At 46.0% G+C, this 13,478-nt stretch overlaps 1 protein-coding gene across 10 annotated transcripts in view; it reads right to left on the bottom strand.

Moving 5' to 3' along the window:
- LOC121178101 overlaps window positions 1-13,460 on the bottom strand; it is a 45,520-nt gene extending 32,060 nt beyond the window's left edge. For 4 of the 10 annotated variants that reach the window (XM_041032622.1, XM_041032621.1, XM_041032613.1 and 1 more), the window contains exons 1-9: window positions 13,395-13,445; window positions 11,673-11,814; window positions 10,723-10,790; window positions 10,178-10,256; window positions 9,420-9,898; window positions 8,960-9,070; window positions 8,662-8,837; window positions 7,643-7,808; window positions 561-788 (exon numbers count right to left, since the gene is read on the bottom strand). In XM_041032622.1, coding sequence (XP_040888556.1) covers window positions 561-695 — 135 coding nt within the window. In that variant the 5' untranslated portion in view covers window positions 696-788; window positions 7,643-7,808; window positions 8,662-8,837; ... (4 more) ...; window positions 11,673-11,814; window positions 13,395-13,445. Of the gene's footprint in view, window positions 1-560; window positions 789-7,642; window positions 7,809-8,661; window positions 8,838-8,959; window positions 9,071-9,419; window positions 9,899-10,177; window positions 10,257-10,722; window positions 10,791-11,672; window positions 11,815-13,394 lie in introns of all 10 variants that reach the window. The other 6 variants (XM_041032615.1, XM_041032616.1, XM_041032614.1 and 3 more) reach the window with 6 other exon arrangements.
- Window positions 13,461-13,478: the final 18 nt, after the last annotated feature.

Below are 13,478 nucleotides of genomic sequence, written 5' to 3'. Positions count from 1 at the left end.
CTATCTTCCCAGGCCTTCGCTGCGGCCACCTTCATCTCTGCCTTGTTGTAGGGCCTCTCTGCCTTCAGCCTCATCTTCACTGAGTGGAACGCACGCAGCTCGGTCACACAAGATATCGGGTGACTCACTTGCCTGGTCGAGGACTTTCCACCTCATCGCCCTACAAAGCTCTTTGGTTGCTTTGGCCCCCGGGTTTGCGATTGTTCTCCAAATGACCAAATGTCGTCTGCTGAGTTTTGATGGATCTAAGTGGAGAACGCTCCCCTAGACCTCTGCTTTCATCATCTTCCATCAAAGACTATAAAACATCATCAAAGAGCTACGCATGAAACCTTGACCAAACGCTAAAACAACACACACTGCGTTTAGCACAACATCTGAAATGGACACTGGTTCTGCTTAAAGTCCCTATTTATCGTTCTCATAAGAACACTTAGTGAGCGAGTCACTGAGGAAACAGACCGTAGCCACAGACTGTAGCCTGGGGAGACACATTGCACCGGTCTCGTGACTGCGACTGGAAGAGTTCTAGGCTAAAAATCAGCGGGATCCTCACTGACCTTCTTGTAGATCATGTGACACAAGGCCACTCGTCTCTTCATGCCCGTTCTTTGGACGTGGTAGTAATAGAGATGTTGGAGGATGGTCAGTCTGAAGGTGGAGAGCGACATTGCTGTGGCGTCACTGTACACCATGCAAAGACTTCTATGGTCGTCCGGGTCATAATTCTACAGGATGTACAGGATGATTTGGCCCAGGAGCAGACGCTGGATCACTTTAATGGCCTCCTTTAGAGAGAAGACAGTAACAAACAAGATACACATTAGAGATACTTAGGTTCTGACAACACCCTTCTCTCTGCAGCTACATGCCGCTCCATCCCCAGGACTGAGTCGGCCTTCTGAACCACTTCCCTTACATTGTTTCTTAAATCTCACATCTATGCACAGACACATTTGTGTATATATAGAGAATGGACTCCCATTTCCATGTTCTATGTTCACCTAATCTGACAGTGACAATGTGAACAATCCGGCCAGTGCAGAGGCCTTCCCATAAACTTCCAGTTTTTTATATTTTTTTGGGGCACAACACTTAAAAGCAAGATGCTTCTTGAAAACTCTTACTGTTGCTTCGCACAGTCCGTGTTTGCAGAAGCAGAACTACACCACACGGGAATCAGACATTTCAAATTAAGCAGTTTATGGCAACTTTGAAGGAGTTACAGTCATTGGACTATCTCTGGTAACAAACCTGAAAACCTGAAACGGACAGTTTGAAAGCAGGTTAACACATATCAGTCACAGAGGATGGATGAGAGGAACACCAGCACTTTTGGCTCTGATTGCTATCAATGACCAGGGGTTCAAATTTCTCTACAACCCACAAGTAAAGCAAAGACTGAGTTTGTACATGTTTGATAGATGATCTGTCCAGGGAGTTGACTGCGTGGAAAACAGGTTGTAAATCTAATTATTGTACAATCATTTTCACATGCAGACAACACACTGCGATTTTGACAAGACTGTATGTTGGCAATATGAACCAGACCATCAGACTGAACGCAAAAACAAGTAGAGTTTCATGTTAGCTGCCTCTTCGCACATGAATTACTAAATGAAAGAAGTATATCATGTCCTCAGGTCGTGCTGCTGTATGTAAATTCAACTTGTTCAGCTAGTATCAACTCGGTGCTGTTCTGACAGCAACAGCTCACCCGAGATGCAGATACAATGAGCACACGCAGTCACACAGCCGCTCACACACACTACTTAATATGAGGTGGGTACATCTGTGCCAAGACTTTATACTGTTACGCACACCATCATTATAACGTATCCACATGAGACGGTAATAAGAAACACACCCTTGTGCATGTGGAGTCTGTGCAGGTTGGATAAGGCCACTGAAACTTTAGTGGTAACGCTTATTCCCTGCAGGTAACATATGTCAACGTGGCAGAAGCTACTCTCCCTCTCTCTATACGGTGCACGTCCAAACATCACACTACGTTTTCTCAACAGTAACCAAAAACTAACTAAATAACAAAAACACTCCACAGGCTGCCTTTAAAGGTCTGAGCTGCTGGATTGGGATGCTTCATAGCGATGACACCGTGCATCCCTTTGCTGAATGTTGTAAAGTTTTCTCTAATCTTTTAATACTGCAGAGTAACCGTTGACTGACTGTAACCGTTAACTACCTGACACAAGTTCAACACAGCCCACGGTGAACCTAAAATGGTGCTGATTTGACTATCCGGGTGGCAACACTGTAGGTGTTTGCAGTGAAAAAGTCACTTTAAAGTCATGTCATCATCTGCCACTTATCAGGGTCCAGGCCCAGGTCGCGGGGGCAGCCCGCCCAATTCACAATGCACCAAAGTCCTATGGCACCTCCACGGGTGGTGAGCCCATGGGAGTGGGATTCAAACCCACAACGCTGACAAGTGGAGTCTCATGCTCTACCAACTGAGCAAACCAGGCGGCGTCACTTTAAAGTGACGCACATTATTCCTGAGCACACACAGCATTGAAGAACACTAATGTAGTTTGCATCCAATTCCAACCATGTCTATGTCTTTTAGGCATTTCTGAATGTGGCAACGTTCAAAAGGCGAAATCTGAAAACAAGCTCTTGCTTGATTCAAACTGAGACTTATGAAGTCTCTAATTTTTCATTCATTCAGGCTGAAAACTCCAGTTACTCTCTGAGGATGATTCTGTCAAACGACACATCACTCATAACCAGCAGAATGTACTGGACAGTCCAGATGCCTTGACATTGCTGGAACTGATCAGGAACATATAAAACGACTTCTGTACTTGAGTTGCAAAGGGTGGTTAAATTGGTGAGGATCCAATTGTCCAATTAAAATTCAAAACATATGAAACAAACCCTCTTTGCAACATGTCACATGTATCTCCAGCCCCAGTCACATCCAAAGAGATGGAATTCAAACTAAATTTGGGATTAACTTTCTTTTACGCACTTCCAACCCAATCAGTGGATTTGTCCACTTCACGGACAGACACCGTAATCCAACTACTCTGTACCAGCTGATAATCTCCTCGCCGCTCGTTCATATTCACACTGTCCTGAGACATCCAATTTTATGACCATAATCACTTACCACATAAAGATCCTAGAGGGGAACATGGCATTTGCCAGCGTATTATGTCTACCAGCTGTCTTTGTCATCTCCATGGTCACTTTGGCTTCAGTTCAGGCGTTCGAGCCACAACTTCTACAGAAACACAGCTTTCCACACACACCACTACACTCTGGCACAACTTAATTCGCTACGTGTAGTTAGACAACATCTTGTAAATCTGAGACTCGGCCAACAACGTTGTCCCACCTGTGGAGGGTCTCTGCCGAGCGGTCTCCACACTGCCACTGTAACCGCATCTGCACATAACTCCATTCGACTCCATAGACTGTTTCCTCTTGCAGAAAAACTCACAATAACACACACAGTCAAAGACGCAGTTGCAGCATGTTACCGATTGTTTGAACACAAACAGCTATAATGCCTGTATGTTGTCAGGTATGATTAAGGATCAAGATTCAAGATTCAAAAGGTTTATTGTCATTTGCACAATACAAAGCAGCTGTTCACACTATGCAATGATGCAATGCTACCTCCCTACACACAATGCTATGTCTATAAAATAGATCTTACAAAAAGTAAAAAATACAGTTAAAGAGATAGAAATGTACAAAATACAGAATAACTTAAAGGAACAAAACCAAAAGAGGTAAATGAAAAAGTAGCTGAAATATGTACAGATATCATTTAAAAAGAGAACACAGTAAGATGCCAAACAAAGAGTCATGCAAAGACTAACAGTGTCCATATAAGTGACCAGTAGTTAAAGTGATCATGTGTATGTGTGTGCTGTGTGGGGGGGGTGGTCCTAATGGGGGAGGTGGACGTTGTGGGGGGGGGGGGGGGGTGTCCGTATTCAGGAGTCCGATGGCTTGCACGTAGAATCTGTTGAGGAGCCCGGTTGTTCGTGCTCTCACACTCCCTGAAGGCAGGAGTGTGAAAAGACTGTGCTGCGGGTGTGTATTGTCCTTGATGATGTTGTGGTCCCTCCTGACAACCCTGCTGGTGTAAATGTCCCTGAGTGATGGGAAGGCTGCTCCAGAGATGTGCTGTGCAGTCTTGATCGCTCCTTCCTGAGCCTTCCTGTCCTGAGCAGAGCTGGCTCCGCGCCACACCGTGATGGAGCTGGTTATGACACTTTCCACTGTGCATCTGTAGAAATTGCTGAGGATTCTGGGTGACATGCCAAATTTCCTCGACTTCCTCAAGAAGAACAGTCTCTGCTGTGCTTTCTTCACAAAGTGGTGACAGTTGTGAGTCGAGGTTAACTCCTCACTGATGTAAGTCCCGACGAATTTGAAGGTTTCCACCCTACCTCTGTCCCACTGACGTGAAGTGGTGCATGCTGCTCTGTGCTCCTCCTCCGTGGATCAATAATCATCTCCTTGGTCTTGTTTGAGTTCAATCAGAATCAGAATCAGAATCAGAAAAACTTTATTAATCCCCGTAGGGAAATTCTTACAGTTACTTACAACTGTCAGTTGAAAATAAAGAAAATAGGAACATTGCACATAGAGTATGTAGTAGGAGAAAAAAGTTTCTAAAATACAAAAGTGCAGTGAAAACAAAAGTATAGTATAATGAAAATCAAGTAAAAATATTGTAATACCCCCCTTACAGTATACATATACACCAATATCAAACAGAACAATATCATACAAATAATAGAAAAATAGAAAAAGACATCTTAAATATTTGCAGTCATATACATGGGCTTTGTGGTTAATGGTTTAAAAATAAAGTATAAACAGTATACACGAGTCTGTGGTTTTTACACTTCACAGTTATACAGTCTGATTGCGACAGGCAGGAATGATTTCCTGTGTCGCTCTGTTGTGCAGCGTGGAACAATGAGTCTGTTGCTGAACGAGCTTCTGTGACTGATCCGCACATGGTGCAGAGGGTGAGAAGGAGAGTCCAATATTGTCCTAACTTGAGACAACATTCTCCTCTCCAACACTGTGTTCAGTGAGTCCAGTTCCTCCCCCACAACATGGCTGGCCTTCCTGATGATCTTATTGAGCCTGTTAGTGTCCTTCACCCTCAGGCTGCTGCCCCAGCAGGCAACTGGCCCTTTCTGTACACAGTGTCCATGTTTTTGGACCAGTCCAGTTTGTGATCTAGGTACACTCCCAGGTACCTGTATACTCCTCCACCATGTCTTGGCTTGTCCAGGTGGGTGTAGACTCTGTTGAGCAGGCAGATGATAGCGTCGTCCACTCCGAGACGAGGTGAGGGGTGTATGTGCTTCCTTGGTAAGTGCAGTCAGAGGATTCAGAGGAGGAGGTGTGAGCAAGGTCTTCATGTGGACATGAGGGAGAGCAAGAAGAGGAGGGGGGAGGGAGAGAGGAGAGAGGAGGGAGGGAGGGAGAGAGAGTGGAGCTGGTGGTCGCCTTTGTGCTGCAGAAGAGTCTGTTTGAGGGTGAGCTGGGGTCACTCTGTCAAATCTGTTACAGAACAGGTTCAGCTCATTCGCCCATTCCACACTTCCATAGGCTCCTCTGCCATTTCGTGGCTTGAAACCAGTGATGGTCCTCATGCCGCTCCACACCTCTCTCATGTTGTTATGCTCAAGTTTCCTCTCCAGCTTCTTCCTGTACAGCTCCTTGGCCTCTCTGGTCTTGGATTTCAGGGTTGCCTGTACTTTCCTCACCTCCTCTTTGCTCGTTGCCAGCTCTGAACGCCCTCTTCTTATCATTTAGAATGGCTTTGATGTGCTTTGTCAGCCACGGCTTGTTGTTGGGGTAACAGCTGACTGTCCTGGCTGGGACAAAGGTGTCCACACACAAGTTTATGTATCCAGTGATGCATTCAGTGAGCCCATCAATGGAGAGCAAGGAGAGATTATTTACCTGGCACCAGGTCACCAGGTCAGCCACTCGCCTTCTGTATGATGTCTCCTCTCCACCGGTGATTAGTCCAATCACTGTGGTGTCTTCCGCGGACTTAATGATGCTGGCGTTGCTCTGCGAGGCCCCGCGGTAATGGGTGAAGAGGGTGTACAGAAGCGGGCTCAGGGTTCGATCCCTCGAACAAGCGCAAAAAAACGGATACGGTGGTGGCGAAGGAGACACGCCTCCCCTGCCTCTGCCACCATGGCTGCGGTGCCCCTGAACAAGACACTGATCCAGCTCCCCGGGCGCCTCACTAGGCAGCTCCCTGCCCCAGCGTCTCTAGTGCATGTGCACGCTTGTGTGTGTGTTTCGTTCACTTGGTGTGGGGAAAATACAGAGTGTCATTTCCCCAGGAGGGATCACGATCGGGGTCAGTGCACTGGGATGATAGTCATTTAGGCCGGTTATGATGTTTTCCTTGGGGAGGGGCACAATGGTAGCTGCCTTGAAGCAGGTGGACACAAAGGACTGAGACAGCAACAGGTTGTAAATGCACATCAGCCAGCTCGGCTGTGCAGACCCTGAGTGCACGCCCTGGGATGTTGCCCGCGCCCGCTGCTTTCCGGGAGTGCTGCACCAACACTGACGTCACAGAGAGCGGTGTGTCCTGCGTCCCTTCTGTGGCCCCAGCTCCTCCCTGTCATAGGTGTTGGCAGCGTCGCAGCGAGCATAAAACTCGTTGAGCTCATCAGGGAGCGTGGTGTGGGTGGAGCTGCTTATCGGATTTTTCTCTCTGTAGTCTGTGATGTGCTGGAGTCCTTGCCACATGCGCCGTGGCTCAGAGGTGTTGTAGTAATCCTCCAGCTTCAGTCTGTACTGTCTCTTGGCCTGTCTGATGGATCTGTAGGCTGGACAGAGGAATACTGAAATGTGGCCGGGACACAGCTCTGTAGCCTTGACATTAGTGTACACCTGGTCAAGAGTGTTATTCTCCCTGGTTGCAAAAGCCAATGTGCTGATGAAATTTGGACAGAACTTTCTTGAGGTTGCTGTGGTTGAAATCACCGGCCACGATGAACACTGCCTCCGGGTGCGAGTTCTCATGCCTGCTGACGACGTCATGTAGGGTTTCCAGCGCGGTCACGTGATCTCCCCGTGGTGAAATGTATACAACCGTCAGAGACACAGCCCTGATTACACCATCTCTGGTGCAAAACCAGTTTATATTTGGTAACACCAGTATGTTACTGAAAATGCTTTTATGCCTCATTTAAAAACCCACTCACATAAATCATGTTGTATCATGTACGGGGACTGACTTTACTTTTGTGTAGACCTGCAGTTGCACAAAGCCACCAGCAGAGGGCAGAGGGAGTCCATTATTCTAGCCTCCTGCTCTGACAGTAGTCATCCTTTACCATCTCATTTTACATGCATTCAGGGACATGATCCCATACTTCTACTTATCCCTATTCAAATGCTGTGGCTCCTCCCTCTTTTTTTAATCTCTCCTATTATTTATTTGAATTTGATCTTATTTTTTCCTACTGTTATCAAGACAGAAAATGTGTTTTCATTACTCACGGATGCCGAGACACAACCAAACACAACAGCTGTTACAGCTCACCTAACAGTTCACAAACTCAAAACATAATTCAGGGGCAGTTTGATACTAATCTCTCATGAGAAACTTTACCTGAAAGTTCACCTCTCGCCACTGAAGGAGCTGCGCTCTGGACGGTCACGTCTCCTCGGTCCGTCTCTATTGGCCGTCCGTCTGCACGTCAGAGGTCGCTGCCGTATCCTAGGCCGCAGCTGTTGCTCTCTCACATCTTGTTTACACCAGGGGCCGAGGCTAGTTGCTGAAAAGTCCAAGAGGCAAAGTCAACACACTGCACATAACAGACACGGGGAAAAGAAAAAGCCACTTTTCTCACAGACGTGGATGATTTGTTGCTCTGGTGTCACAAGCTGAGGTGCGCTGAATATAAATAATAAATAATCAACGAAGAGGACACACAACATGAGCGTAGAGTGAAACACCATTGTTTAAAGATGACTTTTATCTCAGTGAATTAATGTAGGACACAGTCTGTTTCTTTCAATTGATGATGTTTTATTAGGCTGTGTCACAATGGCAACGCTGTATTTTCAGATTCAGACTTCGAATCGCATCAGTTGTTTTATGCTGTCAATCCAAGAGAATAAACACTTGACTGATATTGATACGAGATCCACGTGGACTCCGATTAAAGCTTTACCATGCAAATGACAGTTTGTCTTCTGTGGGAAGAGGCCGATATGAAATGGTACCTTGAACACATGTCATCTTTAGTGCGTCAGGTGTCACCCGGACATTACGTGGACTCTACTGGCAGAGTAAAGTCCACTTAATGTCCGGTTCAACTGATTAGGACAATTGCGTCCACACGTAAATCTCCTCTGGGTAATGTTTCTAATGTAAAGTTCAAGGTTGCGGTGAATGTGTGAACACACCTGCTCTCCCCACCCTCTCTCACTCACTCACTCACCTATTCCAAGTGCCCAACAGCTGACCTGCACAACCATCTCCTGAGCTACTCTATGGCTCCTGTGCAGTAGTTTTTTTTCCCCTTTTATTTCGGATGTCAAGTTTTCACTCAGTTAGACAGAATGTGTGTGACAGAGTCCAGGCAAACCAGTGACTTGTTTATCCTCAGTTGTGTAAAGTCCCACCTCAATGTCCAGCAGGCAGCTACTGTCAATGGCTGCTTGAGTCCTGGGCTTCATCCTCATTCTGTGGTAACCTGAGCAGCTCCTGGATCCTCTGCATGTCCTTATGAGTTTCCTCTGCCTCGCAGCTGACGTTCAGATCTCCAATCAGCTCATCCGTCAACTGCAAACGGGCCGTCCTTATGATTTTACAGAAACAGAGCAATGTGTTAACGTAACAACGCTGTGTTTCTTTAACGCTCGGTGCATGATCGCACTAAAACGGGGCAGAATAATATTAAAATCTTCTCATTGAACTCACCATTCTGCCAGTCTCAGCTCATACAGCTCCCTGCGCTCTCTCCTCCTCCTCTCTCGGACACCTTCTCCGGCCACAGACTGCACGCTGATGATCACAGCGCCCCTGGGAAGCCTGAGCAGAATTAATTGGGTATAATTATTATAAGCATGTGTTTAGAACATTTTAAATTGCTTGATAGATTTTATACTTACATCTGAACACAGTGTTTTTACATTTCATACTACACATAAAAACATCAGAGACTGTATATTCTTTAGAAAATATAAAGTATTATGTGAAACCTTTGCAGTTGACCACTTGCTGGCCACATTACACATAACACTGGGGTCACTGGGTTTGTCCCACATTCCTAAAACACTTCCTGCTCTTACATAATCTGTTTTGGAGCAAACCACATCCAAGTTGTGTTACAGCACCTACTTCAGTTGCATAAACCTCCCCAAGCCTGTCAGTCACTTACACAACTGTAACAAGTTGGTGTCCCATTCCCTCTCAGCTGTCTCTAACAAAGCCACTCCCTCCTCTGCAGCTCCCCCTGCCCTGCTCCACCTTCCAGTCACACCTCCTCCACGTGCCAGGACAAGGAGCTGACTCTGGGCTGACATCTGGAGCGTGATGTCCTTTCCGAATAGCAGCCTCCTTTTGTTCCGCACCCCCTTCTTCTGCCCTGACTGCACCTGGCGTAGCCGGAGCTGGCGCTGTTTGCGCATCAAACGCTCCATGTGGCTGGTCACTGAGACAGACAGTGAGAGGGAGAGAAGGAGGAGGAGGAGGACAAGATGGCAGCATTACGGCCGATGGGAGAACAGACTGGGGCCGCGCTGATGTGGAGCCCACGATCGCAGAGCCAATCACAACCGGCCCCTCTGGTCTGTTACGCCATCAAATGCCTCGCGCTCACAACCGCACTCTAACCTGCTCCTGGCTCTGTGCGGTCGGCTGAAAGTGACCAGAGAAAAGAGTGAAAAGCGGGACGGGGAGAAGAGAGTGTTGAGCAGCGAGAGAGGAGAAATGACACAGAGTGAAGCACGAGTCCAGATCAGACCGTGGGAGATGGACATGAGAGGCTGGAATAACAGAGATGGTATAAATGGAGAGGGCCAGCTGCTGCCAATATAATTTAATGAGGACTGAAATTCTTCTTTACAGATCAGTCACTCTATGACTTGGACTGTGAGAATGTGAAAGGATGCTCGCAGAGGCGGAAGCCGACCTTACCCCATCGCTGCTCCGATGACGGTCCCCGCCACCAGCCCTCAAAGGCCCAGGTTCAGCCTGAAAAGGCCTCCGGTGACAGCTGATCACACACATAAGGTTTCATTAGCATCGTTCATAACTCAGTGTCCTGGCAAGTGTACTGTCTTTAAACAGTTAGTCATCAGGTCAAAATTAAACACACAACATCCAAAAAAATATGACATTACATTTACTGGACTGTGAATTTCTGCAGTCACCGGGTCATGTTTTATATTATTTGTCTACTTTATCTGCTTTATTATATTGCTGTAAGTTATAGTATCATCAAAATACGATACAAATCCTACATACAGTCAAACCACAGGCAAACAACACACAACAGAAACAGGACTGAACTGTGGAGCAGCTCAGTGAAAACGCTGGGTTTGTATGGGACAGGTCCCAGATGGAAACATGGAGATGTGCAGGTGTTGTTGTGACACAGCTCTGTTAACGTTTCCTGGATACATAAAGAAAGAATGAAAGAGAGAAAAAGAAAGGGTGTTATCAGGCCCAGTGTGACTCACCTCCGGCTGCGACGTAATGGCTGAGGGTATACTTGTCCCGGTACACAGACGGCCCCGTGCTGAACAAACTGCAGAGGCAGAGGGAGAGAGCTGACTGATGAGGGAAAGACAGACACATAAAAAATAATCAAATCAATGATACAGACGTTATCTAAAATCAATTATTTTTTAATGGACGTCACATCTAAAATATACTAAAGACTGAGTGGCTGCCACAGAACGAAAAGTGCTCCCATCAGATGAACTAACACAGAACTTTGTCACAACCCTTCACTATGAACCATCGTCCACCCTTAGAATACTGCAGCTTATTCTAACAACACCGTAACATCATCTACAGTGGGGCAAAAAAGTATTTAGTCAGCCACCGATGGTGCAAGTTCTCCCGCTTAAAATGATGACAGAGGTCTGTAATTTTCATCATAGGTACACTTCAACTGTGAGAGACAGAATGTGGAAAAAAAGTCCAGGAAATCACATTGTAGGATTGGCTCTCACAAACTTGTAACTTCTTCTTTAAGAAGCTCTTCTGTCCGCCACTCGTTACCTGTATTAATGATACCTGTTTGAACTCGTTCGTATAAAAGAACCTGACCACAGGCTCAAAAAGTCAGACTCCAAACTCCACCATTGCCAAGACCAAAGAGCTGTTGAAGGACACCAGGAACAAAATTGTAGACCTGCACATGGCAGGGAAGACTGAATCTATAATAGGCAGGCAGCTTGGAGTGAATAAATCAACTGTGGGAGCAATTATGAGAAAATGGAAGACATGCAAGGTCATTGATAATCTCCCTCGATCTGGGGCTCCACGCAAGATCTCATCCCGTGGATTTCTACACTACTTCCAGATTAAGTTAAGGCAAAATATAATTTTACCCTTCCGCTTAAAACTAAAAATTGTTTCAAAACTTTCCTACATCCACAGAGAGAATACAGATTTCACTTACCACTGCATCCACACGACTCGTGTAGATTTCCGCCTGATTGAGCTGGATGTACCTCTGCCTGGCGTGGCGTGCGGCTGGCAGGCCTCCGTAGATCAAACCCCGCTAGTGCGGTCACCATACCGCTCTTTATGATGTTGGTCATCTGAAAAACAAGCCAGAGAAGTTCACTGATTCTCATTTTTTTCTGTGAATAGTACTTTCACGGTTACCCCTTGTACTTAACTCTCAGCATTTTTAATTTACTACAGTGAACTTCACAACTTCCTGCAATTCCCAAAGTAGAATCTGACACTTCTGACATTTTGATGTACCCAAAGTCTCATTTCCTACCAGCACTTCAGATCCCTGAAGGATCGGACGCAGGGTGCTACTAACATCAGTTTTCTTTGTCCATTAATGTACTGGTAATTTTTATGATTACGCAACTGATGATTTGGTCAATAAAAAGCTGGAAATTCAAAATAAACAAGCAAAGACAGAATTCACTGGCACATAAGTTCAGAACAACAGGAGAGCACAAATGAAAGGCTAGAAAGCTGACAAAAAGGTGACTTTATCCCTACAAATCTGACTCTGAGACTCGGGAAATGCTTAAATATACGACTCTAAGAGCAATCACCTCCTATAAGAGCACAAGATCAGAGATAAGAGCACTACGGTTAAGCTGAATGCTTAAACAACATGTTTTTAGCCTGCATTTTATTCCATGTCATCTAGGTTTATTTAAACACACCCAGTGTGTCTTCATTTCTTGTTTCATAATGGGGGGGGGGGGGGGGGGGGGGCGTTTCCAAGAATGTAATATAAAACTTTTGATTCATAATATAAACCTGTTTAAGGCTAATTCTGTTTGGGCCTTTTGTCCAGTTCAGACACCAACACTTGCTGCTAATAGCTTCATATGCATTGAGGGTTGTGTTGGGGGATTTATAGCGCCCCCCCCCCCCCCGTGAGTTGGGCTGAGAATGCTTTTGTGAACGTGTTTCACAGTTTGAAGACAAGTTTGTGGTTGAAAAACCATGACTTGTGTCCAGAATGTCAATAAACCCGGCCCCTTGCACAGACACCTTGGCTGACGGCGGTTATGTTTTTCTCCCCATCCGGCCTTTATGTTCCAGGTGTGTTTCTGAGTATACAACTGGCTTCAGGTGGGCTCGCGGTGCCACCATCAGGCCGACTGGGGCCATATTTGTTGGGAAGCATTTGCACATCATTTCCGATTACTAGCCCAAATTTCATGTTTCTAACTCAACTGACCTCAACGCAGTTTAAGCCAACAAATAAAAACAACCATAATAATAAAATACACGACCTAACAAAGTCACCATGTCTTGGAAAGTGCCCTCCACCTGCTCACTTCTTCTCAGACTCCGTTGTGGCTTTTCCAGCGCCATATTCTCTTTCTCTTTGACGGAAAAAAACCAAACTACTTTACATTCTCTCGACTTTACAACTCTCACGATCTGTGAAACTATGATGTAAACTTCAGTCCTCGCCCTAGTCGTCCGAAAACTGCAAGAAAAACGTAAATTACCACGCCTGTCCGATAATGGAAGCGCCAGTTGCCGTGGCCTTAGCGTTTGTCGACCACGAGGTTCTCTGTTATCTCGGCGGGGAAAAGCGGTTTTTACCGGAAGGCAGGCAACTCCTCTACAACAACCCGGTTTACTTTATGAAGCAAACAAGCCTGGTTAATACACAGAAATTCCACATAATACCTACAATACCGTTTCTCATCGTCTCCCTTCGGCAGCCATCACGCGTGACGCACCAAGACACTACCTCTGACCTCGGCACGTTCAGCGA

Source organism: Toxotes jaculatrix, chromosome 24 (genome assembly GCF_017976425.1).
Source record: "Toxotes jaculatrix isolate fToxJac2 chromosome 24, fToxJac2.pri, whole genome shotgun sequence".
Lineage (NCBI taxonomy): Eukaryota > Metazoa > Chordata > Actinopteri > Toxotidae > Toxotes > Toxotes jaculatrix.
Note: the sequence above shows the minus strand (reverse complement) of the source record. Positions and strands in the feature narration are given on the sequence as shown.